Below are 27,545 nucleotides of genomic sequence, written 5' to 3'. Positions count from 1 at the left end.
CTGATCTTCGTGTCACTCTGTGCCACTACTTTTCCCCAAGGTGTTTCACTTTAGAAGCAATGGGACACCCGGGTGTTCTAAGGTGACAATTGGTCTTCCTAGAGACGCAGATCCTGGATAAACAAACCAACTGTCCTAAAAATACAACCTTCCAGCTAACATGGAAAAAGTGAAATCAACTACATACTGTATATGGGCTGCACAATGGCTTAGTGATTAGCACTTCTGCCTTGCAGCACTGGAGTACTTGGTTTGAATCCCAGCCAGGACACTATCTCCATAAGGATTTGCATGTTCTCCCTGTGCTTGCATGAGATACAATGCAAAGACGTGCTGGTAGATTAATTGGCTCCTGTCTAAATTGGCCCTAGTATGTATATGTATGAAAGTGAGTTAGGGACCTTGAGGGCAGGGACTGATGTGAATATACAGTATGTAAAATACTGTGTAAATTGTTGGCAGTATATAAACAACTGTATAAAATAGTATATATATCATTTACCGGCCAATAGACTAGCGAAGTAGCTTACATATCCCGTATCATCACTGTGCCATATGAATGCAGAGCATGATTAGGGTGACAACACATGACAAAGCTTGTGGTTCTTTAGAATATACACTATATATTGTCAAAAGTATTGGGACACATGAACTTCAATGGCATCCCAGTCTTAGTCCGTAGGGTTCAATATTGAGTTGGCCCACCCTTTGCAGCTATAACAGCTTCAGCTATTCTGGGAACACTGTCCACAAGGTTTAAGAGTGTGTCTATGGGATTGTTTGACCATTCTTCCAGAAGCGCATGATGTTGGCTGAGAAGGCCTTGCTCCCAGTCTCCCCTCTAATTCGTCCCAAAGGTGTTCTATTAGGTTGAGGTCAGGACTCTGTGCATGCCAGTCAAGTTCTTTCACCCTAAACTCGCTCATCCAAGGTTTCAGCATACCAAGACATTTTGGACAATTTTATGCTCCCAACTTTGTAAGAACAGTTTGGGGATGGCCCCTTCCTGTTCCAACATGACTGCGCACCAGTGCACAAAAGAAGGTCCATAAAGACATGAGCAAGTTTGGGGTAGAGGAAGTTGACTGTCCTGCACAGAGTCCTGATCTCAACCCAATAGAACACCTTTGGGATGAAGCAGAGTGGAGACTGCAAGCCAGGCCTTGTTGTCCAACATCACAAATGCGCTTCTAGAAGAATAGTCAAACATTCCCATAGGCACACTCCTAAACCTTGTGGACAGCCTTCCCAGAAGAGTTGAAGCTGTAATAGATGCAAAGGGTGGGCCAACGCAATATTGAATCCTATGGACTAAGACTGGGATGCCATTAAAGTTCATGTGAGTGTAAAGGCAGGCGTCACAATACTTTTGGCAATATAGTGTATGTCACTGCCCTGCCTCCTGACCAGCTAGTGAATATCCCTATTTTAATGTTACCTTAACATCTATGTATTTGCTAATTAAAAAATAGCAGGCAAGGGGTTCACGAAGGAGAGTTAGGTCAGAATTAGTAGCAGGGTTCTGCATAATCCAATGTGATCTGAATACTGGTGAGGAATGTTTATAATATGGATTACAGTGGTTGTAAATGCAGAATTATTTTTTACCTCACTGCATATATTAAGGTGCAAAACCTTCTGCATGCAGCTTTCCCTGCAGCCCTCCCTAAATACATATCCAAGCCTGATCTCGAGCCAGCCATGTGCAGGAGAGCAGCAGCTTTCTCGCTTCTCTCCTTCCTCATTGGCTCAGATACAGCAGCAGAAGCCATTAACTCCTGCTTGCATCAAACACAGCTAGTAACGCAGAGGGCGGGGCTCGGGAGTGAACACACACTTGTCCCCCAATAAAAGCGTCTTTCTTTTGTGGTACTTGGTGGGAAAAAATGGGGGGAGGAGCCAGGAGTGCCAGCGGGGGACCCGAGAAGAGGAGGATCAGGGCTGCTCTATGCAAAACCATTGCACAAAGCAGGTAAGTATGACATGTTTCTTATTTTAATAGAAAGCTTTATAAATCACTTAATAAATTGGTCTGGAAACTTTTCATTGGTGTGTTTTATTCCTTTATTTCAGGTCTATACATTGTCGGAGAGCTACTCATTCATGGTGACCTCTGGACCCTTTGTGTATACTGCCATTGCTGTTGTTAATGTTTTGGGCAGTAGCAGCCTTGTCATTGGGCCAGCTCCTCCCATTGTGTCTCTGCAGACCGCATTTCTTGGACTGGGCCCAAGATTCCACGTTCAGACAGGTAGGACCAGCTGAGCACCACTTTTGGTACCATGATCTGCAGGTTGCCCATCTGATATCCTAAATCTTATTGTTTACTTATAAACCCTTTTATAAATGTGATGGAGCGGGGATTGAACCAGGAACATAGAGTTCAGGAGCCATTCAGTCTCATCTAGGAGCCAGCAGGAAGCTGACTACAATACAGAATACTCTCAGTAAAACAGAATTTAGTCTATATAAACCCTGACTATATACCATTGGAAGTGCTTTGTTATATCTGTTCGATAAGTGCAAACATTTTTTAAAAAGTGCAAAAAATTCCAGAAATCCAGTGTACAGCAACAATACAATTCAATACAAGAGGGTTAGGAGGGCCCTGCTCCTGGGAGCTTACAATAGGGTGGGGCTGGTGAAACAAAAGGTAGTAGCTGTAAGGGATGAACTGATGGTGGAAGTAGAAGATTTGGTTGTTAGCTGAAGGCAGGATAAGCCTCCCTGAAGAGATGAGTTTTCAGGGATCGCCCAAATGTGGACAGAGTAGAAGATAACTGGACAGATTTAGGTAGAGCGTTCCAGAGGTTGGGAGAAGTCCTGGAGATGAGCATGGGAGGAGGAGACCAGGGGCGGATCCAGAGTCTAATCTCGGGAGGGGCACTGCTATAAAATGTTTTTTTGGGGGCAATTTATATGGGAAATGGCTGGTGTCAGGATGATTGAAGCACATTATTTCTATTAATACATTGTAATATAAAATTAAATGGTTCAACTCATCATAATGCAGAATCAGTGGGAGCCCTGAGGGTGTCATTTGCCATGTCGCCTGCCACCAAATGCGGATTGTCACTTGCCACGTCACTTGTCACCAAATGCGGATTATTACTTGCCACGTCACCTGCCACACATTGCGGATTGCCACGTAGCCTGCCACACATTGCGGATTGCCACGTAGCCTGCCACACATTGCGGATTGTCACTTGCCACATCACCTGCCACACATTGCGGATTGTCACTTGCCACGTCGCCTGCCACCAGATGTGGATTGCCACGTCGCCTGCCACACATTGCTGATTGTCACTTGCCACATCACCTGCCACATATTGCTGATTGTCACTTGCCACGTAGTCTGCCACACATTGCAGATTGTCACTTGCCACGTCGCCTGCCACACATTGCGGATTGTCACTTGCCATGTAGTCTGCCACACATTGCGGATTGCCACGTAGTCTGCCACACATTGCGGATTGCCACGTAGTCTGCCACACATTGCGGATTGCCACTTGCCACGTAGCCTGCCACACATTATGGATTGTCACCTACTGTGTCACTTTTCTGCTAAGGTGTTCTTTTGTTGAGTCCCAAAGTGAAGATAGGCAGCAAAGAGATGATATAATCTCTCTGCTGCACACAGCTTCCCACACAGTGAGGGCGGAACTGGAGGGATGCAGGGCAGTGAGAGATGATGTCATCTCCCTGCTCCCCCCTCACCCGTCCACTCAGTGCAATCACCCGTGGAACCGGCCGCGATTGCACCCGCAGAACCAGCCGCACTGTCATCAGCTGGCAGTATTCTCAGAGGGGGCAGTTGCCCCGTTGCCCCGTTGCCCCCCCCCCCTGGATCCGCCCCTGGAGGAGACAAGGGAGCTAGACAGCAGGAGGTCTTGGGAGGAGCAGAGAGGATGGGCTGGGTGATATTTGGAGACAAGATTGGCGATGTAGCTCTAGGGAGAGTTGTAAATGGCTTTGTATGGTATTGTTAGTGTTTCGAATTTTATTCCTTGGGCAATGGGAAGGATTTGCAGAGAGGGGTGGCGTACACCGAATGGTTGGTAAGATGAATGAGTCTGGCAGTGGCATTCATGATAGAGTGAAGTAAGGAAAGATTGCGGAGAGGTAGGCTGAGGAGGACGTTACAATAGTTAAGGTGAGAGATTATGAGTGTCGGCGGCGAGCTGTGGGACAGCCCCTGTGTCCTCCAGCCTTGCCCCTTCTCTCTTCTTCCGTTCTACTAGGCGTCCAATAGGAGCGCCTGTGCTTTCAGCCACTCAGGTGACGGGTATTAGACCCACACTCCATGATTGGCGGAGAGGCGGTTCAGTGTTAGAAAATCAAATATTAATTTGCTTTTCTAACACATCTGGGTGGACTCTGAGCGCAATGCTCTTCACTCAGAGTCCACCTTTTTTGAAGCCTATTAGAGACTTTGGCTGTAATCAGGTGCTTCAAAAGAACACCCCAGCCACTGTATTTCAGGCACCCGGTGTCCGAAAATAGGGGGTGGCAGCGGTGGCCATGGATAGATTTATGCATTGCATGAATCTGTCCATTAGTCATATAGGGGGGTGGCGAGATGGAGGGGGCAGCGCCCGTGTACCCTTAATGGACGGGCCACCCCTGTGTATAGGGGTGTTATTTTGCTGTGCAGATTAGAATATTGTTTATCCATACTTTGTAATACCTTGCTTCATTTCATGAAAATAAAGAAAATATATTTTAAAAAAAATCGATAGAGATGTATCAGGGCCTCCTTCCTACTGCTTGGTGATCCGTCTAGCGATGGCTAAAGATCTATTGTTGGTCCCTCTGGTGATACTCCCCACAGTTCTGTTTACTTTCATCACTGCCTGGCCACCCTGGTTAAACTAATAAGCCGCCATATCTAGGGGCTGGTAAGCGGCAATTTATTAAATGTTTGTTCTTAGATTTACAAGTACTTTAAAGTGGTAGTAAACTCCCATCTGGATTTGTACCTACAGGTAAGCTTATAATTAAGCTTACCTGTAGGAAAAATACATTTTCTAAGCACCATTTAGGAGATATTGGATGTTTGGCAGCTGGTGACGTAACTGGTGCATGCCCTCTGAACCAACAGCATACTCATGCAGTTGGTTCAGAGCTCTGTGCCTTGGCTGTGACTTGCGTGCACAGTCGGGAGTGACGTCATCGCGGCTCGGCCATTCAAGCGGCCAGAGTCCGCGAACCTGGAAGGAAGAGGGGTTAAGCCTGGGTTCACACTATAACACGCTGCAGAACACACAGGAGCGCTGTGCGTCCCTGTTCCCCATTTCAGGGACGAATCAGGGCCGATTCTATGCCTGAATTCGGCCCTGAAACGGAGCCAAAGACGCATACGTTTTTTCTGCAGTGTGCTCCGCAGCCGCCCCGGAGATATGTGAACCGGCTCCATAGGGAGCCAGTCACATTCTCCTATTATGCGAATTAGATGCAGGGAAACGCACATCCTAATTCGCATAGGTGTGAATGGGGGCTGAAGATAGAAGCCCCCCCGTAAGCGGTGACGGATCGCCACTAGAGGGCTTTGTTTCAAGGTAATGCGATGCATACTGGTATATTGTGTTATTGCCTCAGGAGGAAATTTGTTTTTGGTTTCCTAAAGTTTACTACCACTTTCATTTTTAATATTTTGATGTTCTGAGTCTCTCGGATGTGTATGGCTCTCACTATATATCTAGAATAGGATATGTGTTGTGTTGACAGAGGATGCTACATGGTTCAGTTTCTTTTTACTCTTTGTCGCTTCCCCCGCAGTCCTGCAGTTTGTGCCGCAGTCGGTCGATATCAGACTCTGCACATTCAGCGAGCAGATCCAGAAGGGGCTGAGCCTGGCGCTGTTCGAGGTGCGCAGACTGCGCCAAGAGAGAGAAAATCTCACTGTTCAGGTAACGGAGATTAACGGTAATGGTACCACTGAGGACCTGCCACACATTGTGTAACTTCCTGTGAAGAACCTACTTCTTTTTTTTTTTTTTCACTCCATAGATAGTGAATATCAGCACCAGTTTGCCCCGGGAGATGATCTGGAAGGCACCAGTCACCATCACCTACTCTGCTCAATACCACAGTGGATTCCTGAATGGCTCTGAGATAAGCGATCAGTTGAGGAATCTGACTCTGGTAGAATTCAGCTTCTTTCTGGGCTTTCCGGTGAAACAGATTGCAGAACGTGAGTGTGAAGTCATGGCTCTGTGTGCCTGTACTCCTGGTTTAGGTTCCAGATTCCCAGGGGGTGTAGTGCTAGTTTTGAAACTCTTATGCCGCGTACACACAACCGGACTTTTCGAGGGACTAGGTCCGACGGACTTTCGGCAGAGTTCTGACGGACTTTCCGAATGAACAGACTTGGCCACACACAATCACATCAAAGTCCGACGGATTCGAACGTGATGACGTACGACCGGACTAGAATAAGGAAGTTCATAGCCAGTAGCCAATAGCTGCCCTCGCGACGGTTTTTGTCCGTCGGACTAGCATACACACGAGCGGATTTCTTGGTAGGAACTGGGTCCGGCGGAGTTCCAGTGGAAAAATTTTAAACATGTTCTATTTCTAAAGTCCGCCAGATTTTTGGCAAGCAAAGGTCCGATGGAGCCCACACAAGATCGAATTGCTGTCAAAAAGTCCGGTCGTGTGTACGTGGCATTACTTCAAACAAATGTTACTATATCAAGTTAATATACTGGCAAATGCAAAATTAAGGTGTTTTTGGTCGTTTTTAAGGGTGCAATGGGTGTAAATGGTTCTTGTGGGTTTGGGAAATGCCTTTTCTACTTTTCTTGGGCTTGGTCTTGTGCCCAAAAACAGCCCGTTTTTAGTTGGGCACATGATCTTGCATATTGAAGATCCCCAATACTAACTTTAACCCCTTGTAAATGTACATTTCCCAAACCCTCAGTGCCTTCTGTTGCCCATATCAATGTTGATGTGGTGATCACATGACTGTGTTAGAAAGCAAAGCCAAATCGTTTTTTTTCCTAAGCAGTGATGTTGAAGACTACATTTGACATTTTCGACAAACAAAATTGGTAAATTTTGCAGCAAAAGTAATTTTTGGAAAATCCCTCCCCTCATCCCTATCCGGTACACAGAAAGGATATCTACAACTCCACCAGTGTCTGCTTTTCTAATATTTAGTCAGGCTTTAACAGCGTGTTCTGTCAGTTGAACACAATGAATAACTTCTTTCTTAGAATGCTGTAAATTATCTGCAAAACTTAAATGCCTTTTATATGCAGGTAAAACTTTTACTGTGAAAAAAACAAAGTTGCAATACGTCCCCTAGGAAAGAATGAAATACAGTCAGTAGTGGGAGTGTTGATTTGTAAAGGACCTGTCTCGGGTAAAATGCCCCCCAGTCTCTGTCTCCTACAGCATGATCCAGTTTCCAACCTTGCCTGTACACATCTAGAATCTCTGATTATTTCCACAAGTAAATCTTCAAGCCATCATGATCTTCTGTAGCATTACATATAATGAATATTACAGGTGGCCCTTTAGTGATGTCAGGGGCCACATTATACCTCGTAAGTTGACAACCACTGCATTAGAGTAAGAGGGGTCTAATTGCGGAGATTGTCTAAATCAAAGGTTCTTAAACACAGATCAGTGGCCACCAGTCTACAAGGGGTGCAGGGGCGCCGCCCCCCTCAGCCTGCGGCGCTGCCTCCCAGCTCGCACCATCTATGTAACTGTGCACTGGACGGGCCGCCACTGGGGTACACACATCGCTGCTTAGCCCCCCCCCCCCCACTCTCTGCTCACAGGATTTGATTGACAGCAGCAGGAGCTAGAGCTGCACGATTCTGGCCAAAATGAGAATCACAATTTTTTTGCTAAGAATAAAAAGATTGCGATTCTCTCACGATTCTTGCAACGTAAAATATTTCACATTATACAAAAAAATGGGCTAACTTTACTGGCTAGTTTTTTTTTACTTTTTATTTTTTTTATTATATTAAAGTAATTTTTTTTAAAAAATTGCATTTGAAAGACCACTGCGCAAATACAGTGTAACATAAAATATTGCAACAACCACCATTGTATTCTCTAGGGTGTCTACTAAAACAATATATAGAATGTTTGGGGGTTCTAAGTCATTTTCTAGCAAAAAATAAATAAATATGATTTTAACTTGAAACCAACAAATGTCAGAAAAAGGTTTAGTGTTTTTAAGTGTTTAACATTTTCACTCACACACAAAGTCTATTCCATTGACAAATTGTTACAATGTTTATACTTAAAGCGGTAGTAAACCCGCAATTTATTTATTTATTTTTTTTTTTTTAAACCTGCAAAGCAAAATGCATAATGAGCTAGTATGCACCGCATACTAGCTCATTATGAAATACTTACCTTAGAACGAGGCCCCGACATCTGGCCCGATCCACGCCGAGGGAGCCGACATGCTCCCTCGGCGTCTCTTCTGGGTATCGCGGCTCCGGCGCTGTGAGTGGCCGGAGCCGCGATATCGTCACTCCCGCGCATGCGCGCGGGAGATTTCAGTCCGGCCGCACGAGCGCTGCCGGATTTTCACGGAGAGAACCCCCTTGTGCGCATGCGCCGCTGCAGTCAGCGGCGCATACCGAGGGGAATATCTCCTAAACCGTACAGGTTTAGGAGATATTTTTTTTACCTACAGGTAAGCCTTATTATAGGCTTTCCTGTAGGTAAAAGTTAAAAAAATGACTATACAACCACTTTAAGTTCAACTGATAAAGAATGTTGTGATTCTTGGCAGACTGCCCAGTTTTTCTCTTCCTTTCTTTTGATGGCTGTGGCTTCAGAAGAGCAGAGAATTCTTTGTATAGAAAGAATTGTGAAACACTTTAGTCAAGATCGGCCATAACCATTCTTGACTATTAATTGTGCAGCTCTAGCAGGAGCCAATGGCTGTTCTGTGAATGCAGAGAGAGAGAGTTGCTACATACGGGCACAGCTTTAGATCGAGTGGGGTAAAAATTGGGGGGCTGGCAATACTGTTACGGGAAATTTTTTTACCTTAATGCAGGGAAGAATGTATCAAGACCCAAAATGTTATTCCTTTAGAAACACTTTAAAAAGCATAAAAAAACAAGCTTGTTGTTTTTTTTTTTTCATGTCACGACCAAAAAACATAAATGTATTTTATTGGTATTTTATGTGATAGACCAACACAAAGTGGCACATAATTGTGAAGTGGAAGGAAAATGATAAATGGTTTTCAAAATGTTTTACAAATCGATATGTGAAAAGTGTGGCGTGCATTTGTATTCAGCCCCCTTTACTCTGATACCCCTAACTAAAATCTAGTGGAACCAATTGCCTTCAGAAGTCATCTAATTAGTAAATCGAGTCCACCTATGTGTAATTTAATCTCCGTATACATACAGCTGTTCTGAGCCTGTTATTTTTTATTTAAAACTTTGATATATGGTTAAAAAAAATTGATATGTTAAGATCCATTATAGTTTACCTGTGACCGAAAACAAGTGCAGGGCACCGTTTTGGATGCTGAAGTAGATGATAACAAATGCAGCCTTCATACCCAATCACACTACTGCATCGCAGAGCCAAATCATTGATAGGCTGAGTATTAAAGAGGCCCCTTCCTCCTGCAGAATATCTTATGCTATACAGGAGACTTTGTCATTTCTTTCCCACCTGTCTTCTTCCACCTCTAGGGGAGTGAGATCTTTGCACTTTTTAAGTTACCTGCTGAGAATGCAGCAGGAGAAGTGATACTCCATGGCGTGGACAACTGGATCTGAAAATCCATCGAGCAGATCTCACCAGTGGAGAGCCTCAGGGAGTAATGCAAATTTCAGCCCATCCGCCACCTATGTCTTTAAACATAGTTATGGTGTTTTGAGCTGTTAATGATTTGATAATGGTTTGAATGTAAAAAGTAAGATGCCATGGCGATGTTTCATCTTTCCCCATGGATCCTAGAGACAACAGTGACCTGCACTCCTATTAGCCTCCTGATGATGTAATAGCAATCTGAGTTCAGGCTGGCGGTTTCATGTTCTCTCTCTGAAAGATGATGTCACTGTGTATTCAGTGGCTGTTTACACAGACAAAGCCCCCCGTCTCCTGCCTTCCTGAATCCCCCTGAATAATACGGAGTCTGAACAAAGGAGATTCCTGAGCCGTAAACTTTCCCACATTCCCCTGCTCTAGAGGGCAAATAAACTGAGGATTAGAGGAGTGGGCAGATCAAATCCTTCACCTCTAATACATTTCCATGAGTAGAGGGAAGATGGAGTTCCGTACAAACGTTCTTGTTATTTCATAAAAGCTTTATATGGCCAAGCAATCTGTGGTGAGAATTCATTAAGATTAGTCTGGATTCTATTTGTCCTTTTATTCCATAATAATTTTCACTTTGATTCACACATGAATATCATATACTGTAGGTGTGGAAAAGTCGTTACCTTTATTGTACAGTACAGGACACAGTGCTTGTAGTCGTAGACCATGGGTTAAATACAGACTACCTTCAGGTGATTCTATGCAAACCACCAATCCTTTCTCCACTGATCATCATCTAAGAGTGCATTTCTCCACTGACCACCAATGTAAGGATGCTGTTCAGCATTGACCACCAATGTAAGGGTGCATTTGAGCATTGTCCACCAATGTAGGGGTGCATTCCTTCACTGACTGTCTATGTAAGGATGCATTTCTCCACTGGTCACCAATGTAAGGGTGCATTGTCCACTGGTCATCAATGTAAGGGTGCATTGTCCACTGGTCACCAATGTAAGGGTGCATTGTCCACTGGTCATCAATGTAAGGGTGCATTGTCCACTGGTCACCAATGTAAGGGTGCATTGTCCAATGGTCACCAATGTAAGGGTGCATTGTCCAATGGTCACCAATGTAAGGGTGCATTGTCCACTGGTCATCAATGTAAGGGTGCATTGTCCACTGGTCACCAATGTAAGGGTGCATTGTCCAATGGTCATCAATGTAAGGGTGCATTGTCCACTGGTCACCAATGTAAGGGTGCATTGTCCAATGGTCACCAATGTAAGGGTGCATTGTCCAATGGTCACCAATGTAAGGGTGCATTGTCCAATGGTCACCAATGTAAGGGTGCATTGTCCACTGGTCACCAATGTAAGGGTGCATTGTCCACTGGTCACCAATGTAAGGGTGCATTGTCCACTGGTCACCAATGTAAGGGTGCATTGTCCACTGGTCACCAATGTAAGGGTGCATTGTCCACTGGTCACCAATGTAAGGGTGCATTGTCCACTGGTCATCAATGTAAGGGTGCATTGTCCACTGGTCACCAATGTAAGGGTGCATTGTCCACTGGTCATCAATGTAAGGGTGCATTGTCCACTGGTCACCAATGTAAGGGTGCATTGTCCAATGGTCACCAATGTAAGGGTGCATTGTCCAATGGTCACCAATGTAAGGGTGCATTGTCCACTGGTCATCAATGTAAGGGTGCATTGTCCACTGGTCACCAATGTAAGGGTGCATTGTCCAATGGTCATCAATGTAAGGGTGCATTGTCCACTGGTCACCAATGTAAGGGTGCATTGTCCACTGGTCATCAATGTAAGGGTGCATTGTCCACTGGTCACCAATGTAAGGGTGCATTGTCCAATGGTCACCAATGTAAGGGTGCATTGTCCAATGGTCACCAATGTAAGGGTGCATTGTCCACTGGTCATCAATGTAAGGGTGCATTGTCCACTGGTCACCAATGTAAGGGTGCATTGTCCAATGGTCATCAATGTAAGGGTGCATTGTCCACTGGTCACCAATGTAAGGGTGCATTGTCCAATGGTCACCAATGTAAGGGTGCATTGTCCAATGGTCACCAATGTAAGGGTGCATTGTCCAATGGTCACCAATGTAAGGGTGCATTGTCCACTGGTCACCAATGTAAGGGTGCATTGTCCACTGGTCACCAATGTAAGGGTGCATTGTCCACTGGTCACCAATGTAAGGGTGCATTGTCCACTGGTCACCAATGTAAGGGTGCATTGTCCAATGGTCACCAATGTAAGGGTGCATTGTCCAATGGTCACCAATGTAAGGGTGCATTGTCCAATGGTCACCAATGTAAGGGTGCATTGTCCAATGGTCACCAATGTAAGGGTGCATTGTCCAATGGTCACCAATGTAAGGGTGCATTGTCCAATGGTCACCAATGTAAGGGTGCATTGTCCACTGGTCACCAATGTAAGGGTGCATTGTCCACTGGTCACCAATGTAAGGGTGCATTGTCCACTGGTCACCAATGTAAGGGTGCTTTGTCCACTGGTCACCAATGTAAGGGTGCATTGTCCACTGGTCACCAATGTAAGGGTGCATTGTCCACTGGTCACCAATGTAAGGGTGCATTGTACATACCATGAGCTGTAGATACAAAAAAATGTTTAGTAGGGTTTCCCGAGTTGTAAAGTCTCAAGGTTTTTCACCTTAAAAACCCTTCTGTGCTGTAGCAGCCCCCCAGAGCCCCCCCCCCCCCTTTTCGTACCTGAAACCGATAGTTCCAGCGTTGAGGACGAGCCCAGCAGCTCCCTTCTCTGTCTCGAGACATTGGCTCCCACCGCTGTCAATCAAATCCAGTCACATGGGAGCTGGGGGCGGGGCCGAGTCCTGCTGTCTGTGTCAATGGAAGCAGCAGGAGTACTTGGAAGCGCACCTGCATAAGTGCCCTCATGGAAGTCGGCTCTCTGTTGGGGCACTTGATGAAGAGGAGGGGCCAGGAGCGGCGCAGGGGGACCCCAGAGGAGGAGGATCGGGGCTGCTCTGTGCAAAACCCTTGCACAGAGCAGGTAAGTTAATTATTTTTTTTAAATAACATTTACAATCAGTTTAAGGTATGAAGGTTGAGAAAAGGTAGTTTACTAGTTAGACACGCAAAGCTATTGGTTCTTATTATTATTTTAATATTGCAGACTATATCTGAACTCAAATATTAAAATATAATTTTTCCATATATATGTGTGTGTATATATGTGTGTGTCTGTGTATGTATATATATAATATTCCATATTGTAGTTTTCATTGTATACAGCCAGATTCCAGTATTCCAGTTTTGGCAACATTGTAACGCTTTTTTGTGTGTATGTCATTGTGTTTTCAGCCTCTCAATATCCTCGGCTCAATACTTCTCCACACCTGAAGGATTCTTGGCTGCGCACAGGTAAGGGTCCTTATAGAGAGAGTTCTGTGTTAAATGTATACAAAATCTAGAAGAGCCTTATGCTATCAATGCAGTAGATGTCAGCTTGAGTTTAGTGCCCAACCCCAGACAAAAGATTTTATTTTTCTTGGGATATATTGGGAGAGGGCTATAGCCTCTGCTATACTAATACTTTCTGTGTCGCTACTGGGTTATCAAGACAAGAAACAATTGGTAAAATCTGTCAAACATATACATGCACAAAAAACGCTTTATCTAGTAGCATGAGGAAGGAAAAGACCTTCTGACAACGTTTTAACTGCTGAGCCTTCTACAGGCCATAGATGATCCAATTTTCTTTTCTGCAATCACGGGTATTGTAATTATGCCGGTGGGGGGGAGCCTACCCAGCCAGCATAATACAATGATTATTGCTAGCGGCTAGGCAGATTGCACGCAAGTTGATCAATGGATTGACTTGGGTACAGTCAGGACTGATGCACACTACAGCTCCGGTCGGGAGCCACTTTACTAACCATGTAAGGTTAATCCAGCGATCTCCCCCACTGAGCTGTTGTGTTCTCACAGGGGGATGGCATTCCCACCAGAACACACTGAGCAGCGATCTCTGCCATTGGCTGTGAGTGCTGATCGCAAGTTGGTCGGAAGCTAGTTTTCCAGCATACACGTCTGACAGAAGCCGGCCAGATCGACATACACACGGGCAGAATGTCGACCTGTATTTTTTGTACCGTTAAATGTCTCCCGACATTCTGCCCGTGTGTAAGGGGCTTCGGCCTGCCCATACGTGGATCAAAATTGGCTGAACCAGCCAAATTCCGATCGATATATGGTCGGCTTAATTGATTTCTGTAAAGAAGAGAAGCTTGTACAACTGTGCAAGACTTAAGGGAAGGCTGGAGTTCAGATTTGAAGGTACATATGAAAATGCTGTTTAATAGCTGGAGGCCATTTTAGACCTACAGTTAAGTGCAGGGGTGTTGCTAGGTCTACAAAAGATCTGGGGCTAGACACCATAGCAGAGAAGTAAAGAAAGTCATACGATTGTGCGGGCAAACACATGTATATAATGTACGTGTGTGTGTGTGTGTATGTATATATATGTGTGTGTGTATATATATATATATATATATATATATATATATAGTATCACTACATCAGGGTCCCCAAAGCCCCCCTCATTAAATCTGGGTCCCCAGAGAGCTTGCCATGTCACCTGCCATTACATGCGGATTGTTACATACAGAGAGGCTAGTGTATACAGATAGGCTGGTGTATATAGAGAGGTTGGTGGTTTTACAGAGAGGCTAGTGTATATACAGAGAGGCTAGTGTATACAGGAGACAGGCTGGTGTGTATACAGAGAGGCTGATGTATACAGGAGACAGGCTAGGGTATACAGAGATGCTGGTGTATACAGAAGATAGACTGGTGTATACAGAAGACAGGCTGGTGTATACAGAAGACAGGCTGGTGTATACAGAAGACAGGCTGGTGTATACAGAAGACAGGCTGGTGTATACAGAAGACAGGCTGGTGTATACAGAAGACAGGCTGGTGTATACAGAAGACAGGCTGGTGTATACAGAAGACAGGCTGGTGTATACAGAAGACAGGCTGGTGTATACAGGAGACAGGCTGGTGTATACAGGAGACAGGCTGGTGTATACTGAGAGGCTAGTGTATACAGAGTGGCTGGTGTATACACAGAGAGGCTGGTGTATATACTGTACAGAGAGGCTGGGTAGTACAGTTTCCCCCCTCCCCCATGGTCCACACTCACCTGCTCAGGAAATCATGTGAGAAAGTTCCCCCTGACTCTGTTATGGGCGGAGCAAGGAAGAGACTCGCTTTCACGCACACTGATCTCCGTGCTTTGGCTGTCGGTGCCAGTGAAGCGCGGAGTGTAGACTCAGGGAGAGTTCAGCGGCTGTGTGGGATAGCGCTGTGTCGGGCAGCCCACGATACTCTCATGGTAGGGCTGACCCTGGACTCGGGAATATGGGTCCCAGATTCGGGGCTCCAGCCTCAATAGCCACCCCCTAGTGATGCCACGGATTAAGTGATTTTAAAGGCAAAAGTTTTTTTTTTTTAGCTTAATGCATTCTATTCATTAGGATAAAAAAAAATTCTGGGTTCAGCTGCCCCCACTGAACTCATCTGAGCCCTATCTCCATTCAGCAATGTGCATGAGAGCAGCGGCTCTCCCAGTTCTCTTTCTCCTCATTTGCTTACACAGCAGCGGGAGCCATTGGCTCCCGCTGCTGTCAATCACAGCCAGTAAGCCAATGAGTAGTGAGCAGAGGGTGGGGCCAAGGCATGCTTTGTGTATGAATGGACAATGCTAATCTACAGAAGGGCGGCTAGGGAGCAAGCCCGCTTGTGTGCCCCATAGCAAGAGGCTTGCTATTGGGGGCACACAGCAGGGGTAAGGAGCCTGAGAGGATTGAGGCTGTTCTGTGCAAAAACATTTCTGAGTGTTATAGAATATGATTTCCATGCCTATAATTGTTCTTCCCATTTCTTTGCGGCAGTCTTGCTCGGCGTCCAGGAGCAGCAGCTGAGGAACGAGGCCTTTCAGACAGAGATAGAGAGGAAGCTTGCTCAGCTCATCAGCGAAGCCACGTTACAGAAACGGCGCTGGAAGAGAGCCAGCTACGCTGGGAGCAACACCGTGCAGGTGAGATGGGGCAAAATCTATTCTGCTCACTGTCATTGGAAAAATACTCGTAGAGTTGTAGTTAAGCACTAAACTGTAACAGAGAAGTTTTAGTTGACTATTCGTCATCATGTGTGGGAAATTACTTGTTAGCAGACTGCAAAAAAATGTGTTATTGAGGGTATTTAGCTGAGAATTGGTTTGGCTTTCTTGCCTGAGTTTGCTGGACCAATCAAATTTACAAGTTTAGCTCACAGAACTGTGCTGCCACCTGGTGGGGGGTGGTTGTAAGTACTGCCAGATTAATTGAAAGGCTATGGATTTAATTAAAAGGAAATGTGCCCCGAGGAAGTATGGAGACTGATAGTGCAAATGTCCCCTTCTGGAAAAACTAGTTACCAGGCTGTCATGCTGATCTGATGGCTTTAGTACTTTGAGCCACATATCTGGAATAAATATATCGATTAGGAGCTCTGAGTTTCCTGATCTGCATACTTATTCTGAGTCAGTGTCTCAATGGTTGGTCTGTATTAAACACCAATGTGATAATAAAAAATTTGCCACCGCCCTCATCTATAGCTGGCTATCACAGTAAGCAGCATTGGAAGGCCAAAACAGGTAACCACAAAGCCTGGGGAAAAAAAACCCAATCCTAATTGTCAACCAGCTCGCAGACAACCGAATTAACCTGTCTAAGCCTTTGTACACATGGTCGGAGAATCTGTCGGAATGCGTCTTATCGGACCGTGTCGTCAGATAATCCGACTGTGTGTGGTATGCATCGGACTGATTCCGTCCGAATCTCCGTCCGACCCAATTTTCCAACATGTTGGAAATATTTCCCGACCAACTGGGCCGGACGGACCTAATCCGATCATGTGTAGAGCATTTTGATCGGACCAAGTGCCACGCATGCTCAGATCAAATTCCTACATCAAAGCTATTTGCTGCTAGCCTGAATGTTGTCCCATCGTAACGAAATTACGTCATCACGTTCTGAAAGATCGTATTTTTCGCCAACTTGGCCGGACCGTGTGTATGCAACAGTTTCGGACACAATCCGTCGGACTAAATCCGACGGGCAAAATCCGACGGATTTGGTTGGCAAAATCTCCGACCGTGTGTACAGGGGCTAACAGTATGCGTTAAAAACCAGTTTTTCTCCATTTGTGGAGAATTTGTGATATTGTTGTCACGTCCACACAATGACCACTCTTTGTCATAAATTCCTGAAACTGCTTCAGAGTTGTAGGCTTCTGGGTATCCTCTCTGCCCAGTTTCCTCCTGGCTCTTTCATGCAGTTTGGATCGACATCCTGATCCAGGGAGGGTCTGTGTTGTACCAAATACCTTTCACTTCCTATTAATAGACATCACTGTGCTTCTAGGCATTGATTAAGCATTTGGAATTTTGTGTTGTATCCATCTCCTGACTTGTGCCTGTCCACAACTTTATCCCAGAGATCTTTTGACAATGCCTTGTCACGCATAGTTGATTATTTGCTTCAGTTGCCCTACCAGGGACTGAAATGCTCCAGGAAAGCTATTTTCATGGTGAGCTAATCAAAATGACCACAGATGATCACAGTTGTAAATGTCAAATGGTTCTGTGTGCCATTGAGAAGGTGTATAGCTACACCTGATTGAGTTTACAGGTCATTTTTAGGAGGGGGTGATCCTTTTGGCAACTCAGTGATTTTTTTTTTTGATTTTTTTTCTGACACGTTAGCGTTCTATCTTTCACTGGGATGTTATACGTTGTACTGAGTAAATACAGCGGAATAAAACAAAAGCTGTGTCTGTCTTCATTTCAGGCTCATTTGATTATTTTAAAGGGGGGCAGCTTTTTCTTTTTTATACCCACTGTTATCAATCAAAGTGTTGCACAGCCCAGCAATAAATGTAATGTATGCCAATAAATCACCAAGAATTGAACCTTATACGCAAAACTCGCAAGCAGTAATAATGTGTATAGTTCCAAACAATTTTTTATAAATTCAAACTAAAAATATTGTTAATCCTGCAGAAAACAGGATTATCAACGTATTGTCAAAGGGAAAAAAAAGGCAGATAATGGCTGCCAAAAACATGCAAAATTTGGCCGCAATTTTACCACACTTATGGTGCTTTTTTCATAGGTCATATGACTCAAAAAACTCATCAAAAAAAACATGGGTGCATTCTTGTTGTGCTTTTTTTTTTTTTTTTTTACGCAAAAGCTCTTCAAGAACTGTTCAGTGTTAAAGCAGCCCATCGGCCGAAAAGGTGCCTGAAATAAATTCATATTGATTTAAATCTGTGATATTAACTAAAAGAGTTGAATATAATACAATTATATATATATAAAAAAAAATATATATATATATATAAATATATATTTATATATATATATATATATATATATTTTTTTTTAAAAACTTAAATTTCCATTTCGGCCAAGTTTCGGTTTCAGCGCCAGAATTTTCCTTGTGGTGCACCACTAGAACGCCTGACATATGACTGGGAAGAAGCACTCACCTCTTTTTTTTCCTCCCAGGTGGTGAATATTTCCCGACTGGAAGGTTTGGATGACCCGGTTGAGCTGATTTATTTCATTGAGGATCAGTATGGAGGACGGCTAGCTGCTGATAAGGCTTCTAGTTTGATAAATGAGGTGAACGTCCAGCGAGCCGCCATCATCCTTGGATACCGACTGCAGGGCGTGGTGGCCCAGCGTAAGTGATACACGTCATCATGCTGATTTAGACTTGGGGGGGGGGGGGGGGTTCCATTTTTTACTCATTTCTGTAACTCCATTGCTCCCAGTGTCTGGTGAAAACAAGGGAATATTGACACCATTATGTACTAAAATAGTGAAAAATTAAATACACAAGAGTTTTGCAGCAAAATGCATACAAAGCTGAGTACAATAGGAGTAATGCCTGGTACACATGGTAAGTTTATTTTTTGTCCAAACCCAGCAGGCTGAACGGAAAATAAACCAAGGAGCTTGTACTAACTATGCAATGTTAGTACATCGATCTCCACACTGAGCTATTGTGTTCTGACTAAGGGAACGTAAATAAGAAAGTAATGGTGGATTATAAGAAAGTAATGGTGGATTATAAGTAGTCTGTATGTAGAATGACGGCATGTCCTGTCAATATAGTGGAGGAGGGCACAGTGCAGGATCAATAAGTTGTATATAAGTTGACAATGGGGGTTGATTGACTAAAACTGGAGAGTGAAAAATCTGGTGCAGCTCTGCATAGAAACCAATCAGCTTCCAGTTTTTTTTGTCAAACCTTAATTAAACAAGCTAAAGTTAGAAGCTGATTGGTTACCATGCACAGCTGATTTTGCACTCTCCAGTTTTAGTAAATCAACCCCCACGTGTGCCTTGTCAGATAGTGGAGAAAGAAGTGCTGGGTCAGTAAAATAGGGCTTGAAAAACCCTTTCTCTTATGTAGCCTTGATGTGTATCTTTACAGATGCTCAACACAGTTTATGCTTCTCAGCTTTTGCCTATTAACCTTCTTAGGATCGCTAAATACATATCCCATACTCCTCTCACATTCCGATATCACACACCATACCCCATACTCCTCTCACATTCCGATATCACACACCATACCCCATACTCCTCTCACATTCCGATATCACACAACATACCCCGTACTCCTCTCACATTCCGATATCACACACCATACCCCGTACACCTCTCACATTCCGATATCACACAACATACCCTGTACTCCTCTCACATTCCGATATCACACACCATACCCCGTACTCCTCTCACATTCCGATATCACACACCATACCCCGTACTCCTCTCACATTCCGATATCACACACCATACCCCGTACTCCTCTCACATTCCGATATCACACACCATACCCCGTACTCCTCTCACATTCCGATATCACACACCATACCCCGTACTCCTCTCACATTCCGATATCACACACCATACCCCGTACTCCTCTCACAGTCTGATATCACCAACCATACCCCGTACTCCTCTCACATTCTGATATCACACACCATACCCCGTACTCCTCTCACCTTTCCGATATCACCAACCATACGCCGTACTCTTCTCACCATTCCGATATCACCAACCATACCCCGTACTCCTCTCACATTCCGATATCACACACCATACCCTGTACACCTCTCACCATTCTTGTATCACACACCATAATCCGTACTCCTCTCACCATTCCGATATCACACCATACCCCGTACTCCTCTCACCATTCCGATATCACACACCATAAGCCGTACTCCTCTCACCATTCCGATATTGCACACCATAATCCATACTCCTCTCACCATTCCGATATCACACACCATACCCCGAACTTCTCTCACCTGTCCTATATCACACCATACCCCTCTCACCTATCCTATATTACACACCATACCCCATATTCCTCTCACCTGTCCTATATCACGCACAATACCCCGTACTGCTCTCACCTGTCCTATATTACACATCATACCCCGTACTTCTCTCACCTGTCCTATATGACACCATACCCCTCTCACCTGTCCTATATTACACACCATACTCCTCTCACCTGTCCTATATTACACACCATACCCCGTACTCCTTTCACCTGTCCTATAGCACACACCTTACCCCGTACCCTTCTCACCTGTCCTATATTACACACCTTACCCCCTACTCCTTTCACCTGTCCTATATCACACACCTTACCCCGTACTCATCTCACCTGTCCTATGTCACACACCATACTCTGTACTCCTCTCACCAGTTCAGTATCGCACACTATACTCCGTACTCCACTCACCTGTCCTATATCACACACCATATCCCGTACTCCTCTCACCTGTCCTATATCACACACCATATCCCGTACTCCTCTCACCTGTCCTATATCGCACACCTTACCCCCTACTCCTCTCACCTGTCCTATATCACACACCTTTCCCCGTACTCCTCTCACCTGTTCTGTGTCACACACCATACTCCGTACTCCTCTCACATGTCCTATGTCACACACCATACTCCGTACTCCTCTCACCAGTTCAGTATCGCACACTATACTCCGTACTCCACTCACCTGTCCTATATCACACACCATATCCCATACTCCTCTCATCATTCTAATATAACACATCATACCCTGTACTCCTCTCACTATTTTTTAATTGCACACCATACCCATACTCCCACCATTCCTATATCGCACATCATACCCCGGACTTCTCCCACCATTACGATATCACACACCTTACCCCTGTACTCAGTTCAGTATCACACACCATACCCCATATTCCTCTCACCAGTCTTATATCACACACCATACCCCATATTCCTCTCACCAGTCTTATATCGCACATCATACCCCCGTACTCCTTTTACCAGTTCAGTATCACACACCATACCCCGTATTCCTCTCACCAGTCTTATATCACACACCATACCCCGTACTCCTCTCACCAGTCCAATATTACACACCATATCCCATACTCCTCTCACCACTCCAATATCACACAGCATATCCTGTACTCCTCTCACCTGTCCTATATCACACACCATACTTCGTACTCCTCTCACCTCTCCTATATCACACACCATATCCTGTTCTCCTCTCACCATTCTGATAACACACACCATATCCCGTACTCAACTCTCCTATATCACACACTATATCCTGTACTCTTCTCACCAGTCCTATATCACACAACATACCACGTACTCCTCTCACCTGTCCTACTTTACACACCATATCCTGTACTCCTTCCACCAGTCTTATATCACACACCATATCTCATACTCCTCTCACCATCCTCTCCTATCAATCAAACACCCTCATATTCTGTATTCTTCCTTCCTGATCTATATGGTACCTATATACCAGCCATATAAAAAGGGTGTATACAATACCTATAAATGAAACGCTGGTAAATCCCGCCTCCCTGGTACCAGTGGATGCAAAAGGGCCTGAATATCTATAATACCAGAGCAGCCATTTTTCCATCCAGCGGAAGTGATGCTGCGGTCTGCTGGCAGAAAGTGTCATAGTAGAGGCCATGATTTTGTGTTCCAAGACACTGGGAGGAGTGGCCATAATGAGGGCAGGGGCTGACAGAAGCCCAGGCGCCAAGACACAATTTCTAGTTACCATGGCAATATGGTACCTGGGAGTTGCCGACCCCTTCAGTAAACTATACATATAAAGTGACAGTGTGTGCCTTGCCAAATAGTGGAAGAGGAAGAAGTGCTGGATCAGTAATTTTTTGAATGGAGACATCGTGTGTGTGTGTGTCTTTTCATATAGTGGAGGAGGAAGCAATGTTGGATCAGTAATCGGTTTTGTGTGTGTTTTGTCATATGGTGGAGAAGGAAGCAGCACAAAATCAGTAAGCTGTGTATAGGTAACAGTGTGTGAAATGTTAGACAGTGAGGAGTAAGCAGTGGTGGATCACTAAGTGAAGAGATATATTGCACCAAAATGTATGATTGCTTGAAGAGATACATTTTAAGGATGCTACAAAGAGATGGCATGTGCCAAATGGCATATGGAAAGGTATATGTAGAGGTAGAGAGAGTTTTATGCTAAGCAGAGTTGCCTTCAAGAAAATACTGGGGTGTTAAGAGGTGCCTAGAGTTTCTGTAATTTTCTCTCTGCAGCAATAAACCAACCCTCAGAGACTGACCGGCAGGCGCAGAACCTGTGGATCATCGTGGGTGTGGCTGTGCCAGTATTAGTGGTGACCATCATCATAGTCATCTTGTACTGGAAACTCTGCCGGACTGACAAACTCGACTTCCAGCCTGATACAATGAGCAACTTACAGCAGAGACAGAAGGTGAGGTCTGTTCTGAGGGCGCTGTGCCATCTCTCATCTGAAGCTCATTTTCTAGATTCTAGAATTTGAGTTTTGTGCCCCGTTGACATGGAAGTGAATCAGCGTTATGTTGGCACATCTAGGCGATTACAGGATATCATGGTCAGTTTTTAACTTTATGACATAGCTTATGGTGACTTTAAACATGATAATGGTGGCAAGTTTGTCTCTGCTTTTGTAGTCTTCACACTGTTCATTGGTAAAGATCTAACTTGACAGTGATGTCAGTGGGGATTATTTACTAAAACCGGAGAGTGCAAAATCTGGTGCATAGAACCACTCGGCTTCCAGGTTTTATTTTCAAAGCTTAATTGAACAAGCTGAAGTTCAAAGCTGATTGGCTACCATGCACAGCTGCACCAGATTCTACCAATGTGTCTAAATCTTCTTAAAGAGGAAGTAAACCCTGATGAGTTTACTTCCTCTTTTTTTCCCTGCAAAGGTAAAAAGCATAATGGGCTACTATGCATCGCATAGTAGCCCATTATGTGTCACTTACCTGACACAGGAGCCAGCGAAGTCGCGCTGTCCCCTGTAGTCCGCCGCATCCATCTTGCTGGTGGCGTCTCGCAGCTCCGCCGCTGTCATTCGGCGAAGCCGCGCTGACGTCACTCACGCGCATGCCCACGGGAGTCGACAAATGCGGCAGCTCCATTTTTGGAACTGCCGCGTTCAGTGCGCCTGCAGACAGCGGTGCCCGTTTTCGGGCAAATATCTCCTAAACCATATAGGTTTAGGAGATATTGCTTGGACCTACAGGTAAGCCTTAATCTAGGCTTACCTGTAGGTCAAAGTGGTTTGTAAGGGTTTACAACCACTTTAAAGCGGTTGTAAACCCGCTGTTGTGCTCTGTTTTTTTTCCCACCTGCAAAGGAAAAGGCATAATGAGCTAGTATGCACCGCATACTAGCTCATTATGAAATACTTACCTTAGAACGAGGCCCCGACATCTGGCCCGATTCACGCCGAGGGAGCTGACATGTTCCCTCGGCGTGTCTTCCGGGTATCGCGGCTCCGGCGCTGTGAGTAGCCGAAGGCGCGATATCGTCACTCCCGCGGAAGCGCTCGGGAGATTTCTTCCCGGCAGGGTCTGGCGTCTGCCGGGCTTCCAGCCGGGAATCCCCTGTGCGCATGCGCCGCTGCAGTCAGCGGTGCATTGCGAGGTTATTATAGGCTTTCCTGTAGGTAAAAGTCCCCAAAATGACTTTACAACCACTTTAATAAAAAAAATGTAAAAAAATTTAAAAAAATACTTTTATATGATGCTTGTAAATGCATCTAATTGAACACAGACCTTTTTACCTTTTTTTTTTTTTTTTTTATTTGAGTGATACATGATCTTTTAGTACATTTCCAAATTCAGACATTATAATATATACCATAGCAGTGATACTTTGTATATACAAAATACAAACAGTTATTCACTGTGTTCTGTGCTTTGCCCTGTAGCTCCAGGCCCCTAATGTAAAGGGATTTGACTTTGCCAAGCAACACCTGGGACAGCATAATAAAGATGAAGTTCTTGTTGTACATGAGCCTCCTCTGCCTGTGTTACATGGACCCCTGAAAGACTCCACCCCCTCTGAAAATGGGGACATCCCTACCCCAAAGTCCAAGGCTTCTGGTAAGCCCAGCAAGATTGGGCGCCACCGTGGCAGGTAAGTTATGAAGAAATTCTTTGACTCTGTAGCTGAAAAATGTGTCTGCTATTGGTAGGTCATTGTTTGACTGTTGGAGAGAGTGTCTAAGCCCTTGCACACATGGTCAGACATTTCCACAACAAAATCCATCGGATTTTGTCCGAAACTTGTGTTGCATACACACGGTCGGACAAAGTTGTTGGAAAATCCGATCGTACGTAACGTGGTGACGTTATTTTGTTACGACGGGACTACGTTCAGGCTAGTAGCCAATAGCTTTGGTCTAAGAATTTGATCTGAGCATGTGTGGCACTTTGTCCGATTGGAATTCTCTACACACAATCGGACAAAGTCCGATCGGATCATGTTGTTGGAAAGTTTTATAGTCCAGCTCTAAAACTTTGTCCATTGGATATTCCAACGGAAACAGTCCGATGGAGCCCACACACAGTCGGATTATCTGACAACACAGTCTGATCGGATATTTTCCGTCGGAATGTCCGACCGTGTGTACAAGGGCTAATGCTATCCAGGCAATACTGCAGCTGTTTAATCTGCGGTAGACAGACTCAATAGGCCTTACACAGAGCTAGGCCTACGGTGTCCCTTGTAGGACATTGTTTGTACACTCTTTATGTCCTTCATCAGAAATTCTCCATACCATTTTCATACCTCCTAAAAAAAAAAACTACTCTTTGCTCACCAAATGTTGTAGTTCCCTGCCCAAGGCAGGCTCAGATAGGAAGGACAGCACTGGAGCCAATTACACTCTGTGACTTATAATGTGTGTTGACAAGCAAAGCTGCAATATATGTACATACATTCTAAACTTAGCAGTTTTCCTACAGTCACAAATTAAGTGTGCTACACATATTGTATGGACAGGCGCACAGCATTTTCTTGTCTGTTTTTTGGCAGTAGGGTTACCCCCTCAGATGCTGGATCCACAGCTAGTGAACCATCAAGTGGAAGAGATTCGGGTGGAGAGGGATCTCCACGACCTTCGGCTCCTCCGCGTGAAACCCCACAGCGACCAAAAGCCAAAGGAGGTGAGTCCATATACTCCAGGACATGTGACAAGATTCCTCTTCTTTCCTTCCTGGCCTGCATATCCCCAGGTTAAATTAAAGTGGAAGTAAACTCCCCTATCAAGGAAGCTGCCATCTTTGCCTCTGTTTAATCTTCAACTGCTATGGTGCTGCACATGTGATTCGTTATGACACCAGCCATTGGGTGGTTTGATAGTTTGGCTGAGAGCACAGCCAATGTGCAGTTAGCATTCCCGGCATGCCTTTTTTTTTTTTAACTGTTTAACCACTTGACCACTGGGCACTTAAACACCCTTAATAACCAGACCAATTTTCAGCTTTCGGTGCTCTCGCATTTTGAATGACAATTACTCAGTCATGCAACACTGGACCTATATGAAATTTTTGTCCTTTTTTTCACACAAATAGAGCTTTCTTTTGGTGGTATTTAATCACCGCTGGGTTTTTTATTTTTTGTGCTATAAAAGAAAAAATACCGAAAATTCTGTAAAAAAATGAATTTTTCTTTGTTTCTGTTAGAAAATTTAGCAGATTAGTAATTTTTTCTTCATAAATTTTGGCCAAAATTTATACCACTACATATCTTTGGTAAAAATAAGTACAAATTGGTGGATATTATTTGGTCTTTGTGAAAGTTATAGAGTCCACAAGCTATGGTGCCAATATCTGAAAATTGATCACACCTGAAGTACTGACGGCCTATTTCAATTCTTGAGACCCTAACATGCCAGAAAAGTACAAATACCCCCCAAATGACCCCTTTTTGGAAAGAAGACATTCCAAGGTATTTAGTAAAAGGCATGATGAGTTTTTTGAAGTTGTCATTTTTTCCCACAATTCTTTGCAAAATCAAGATTCTTTTTACTTTTTTTTTTTTTTATTTTCACAAAATTGTCATATTATCAGGTTATTTCTCACACACAGCATATGCATACCACAAATTACACCCCAAAACACATTCTGCTATTACTCCCGAGTATGGCGATACCACATGTGTGAGACTTTTACACAGTGCGGCCACATACAGAGGCCCAACATGCATGGAGCGCCATCAGGTGTTCTGGAGCACCCAGGACAATTCTGACATTTCTCTCCTACATGTAAAAATCATCATTTATTTGCTAGAAAATTACATAGAACTCCAAAACATTATATATGTTTTTTTAGCAAACACCCTGGAGAATACAATGGTGGTCTTTGCAACTTTTTATCTCGCACGGTATTTGCGCAGTAATTTTTCGAATGCTTTTTTTTGGAAAAAAAACAGTTTTGTGCTTAAAAAAAAAAAAAAAAACACAGTAAAGTTAGCCCAATTTTTGCATAATGTGAAATATGAAGTTACGCTGAGTAAATAGATACCTAATATGTCACTCTTCAAAATTGCACACGCTCGTGGAATGGCGCCAAACGTCGCTACTTAAAAATCCCCATAGGCGACGATTTAAATTTTTTTTTACTGGTTATATGTTTTGAGTTACAGAGGAGGTCTAGGGCTAGAATTATTGCTCTCGCTCTAACGTTCGCAGCGATACCTCACATGTGTGGTTTGAACACCGTTTTCATATGTGGGCGGGACTTACGTATGCGTTCGCTTCTGCATGCGAGCACATGGGGACAGGGGCGCTTTAAAAAAAAACATATTTTTTATTGTTCATTTTACTTTATTTATTTTAGTTTGACATTTTTTTCCCCAAAAATAATTTTTTTGATCACTTTTATTCCTATTACAAGGAATGTAAACATCCCTTGTAATAGGAATATGGCATGACAGGTCCTCTTTACAGTGAGATGTGGGGTCAATAAGACCCCGCATCTCACCTCTAAGCTGGGAAGCCTGAAAAAAAAAAAAAAGATTCTGGCTTTGATCGTATTAGCGATTCGGTAGAAGCACCGGAGGGCGGAGGGCGGCGGGAGGGGGGGGGATGTCTATGGCTGGGTATTGCAGGGTATCACCGACTATGGCTGGGTATCTCAGAGTATGGCGTTGCAGAGCATTGCAGGGTATTGGCGGGTGTTGCAGAGCATTGCAGAGTGTTGCAGGGTATTGGCGGGTGTTGCAGAGCATTGCAGAGTGTTGCAGGGTATTGGCGGGTGTTGCGGAGTGTTGCAGAGTGTTGCAGAGTGTTGCAGAGTGTTGCAGAGTGTTGCAAGGTGTTG

The 27,545-nt window shown here is 44.3% G+C and overlaps 1 protein-coding gene across 3 annotated transcripts in view; it reads left to right on the top strand.

Moving 5' to 3' along the window:
* Positions 1-27,545, top strand: part of KIAA1549 (KIAA1549 ortholog) — a 153,434-nt gene that overhangs the window by 97,225 nt on the left and 28,664 nt on the right. For 2 of the 3 annotated variants that reach the window (XM_077468767.1, XM_077468765.1), the window contains exons 4-12: positions 2,074-2,251; positions 5,779-5,909; positions 6,010-6,193; positions 13,118-13,177; positions 15,712-15,857; positions 18,372-18,549; positions 22,482-22,660; positions 24,149-24,357; positions 25,258-25,388. In XM_077468767.1, the coding sequence (XP_077324893.1) occupies positions 2,074-2,251; positions 5,779-5,909; positions 6,010-6,193; positions 13,118-13,177; positions 15,712-15,857; positions 18,372-18,549; positions 22,482-22,660; positions 24,149-24,357; positions 25,258-25,388 (1,396 nt within the window). The remainder of the gene's footprint in view (positions 1-2,073; positions 2,252-5,778; positions 5,910-6,009; positions 6,194-13,117; positions 13,178-15,711; positions 15,858-18,371; positions 18,550-22,481; positions 22,661-24,148; positions 24,358-25,257; positions 25,389-27,545) is intronic. The other variant, XM_077468766.1, reaches the window with a different exon arrangement.

This window comes from Lithobates pipiens, unplaced genomic scaffold (assembly GCF_037356315.1).
Source record: "Lithobates pipiens isolate NorthernLeopardFrog02 unplaced genomic scaffold, aLitPip1_a1.2 Scaffold_8, whole genome shotgun sequence".
Taxonomy (NCBI): Eukaryota; Metazoa; Chordata; class Amphibia; order Anura; family Ranidae; genus Lithobates; species Lithobates pipiens.
The sequence above is the reverse complement of the archived record's forward strand: the minus strand, read 5'-3'. Positions and strand labels throughout refer to the sequence as shown.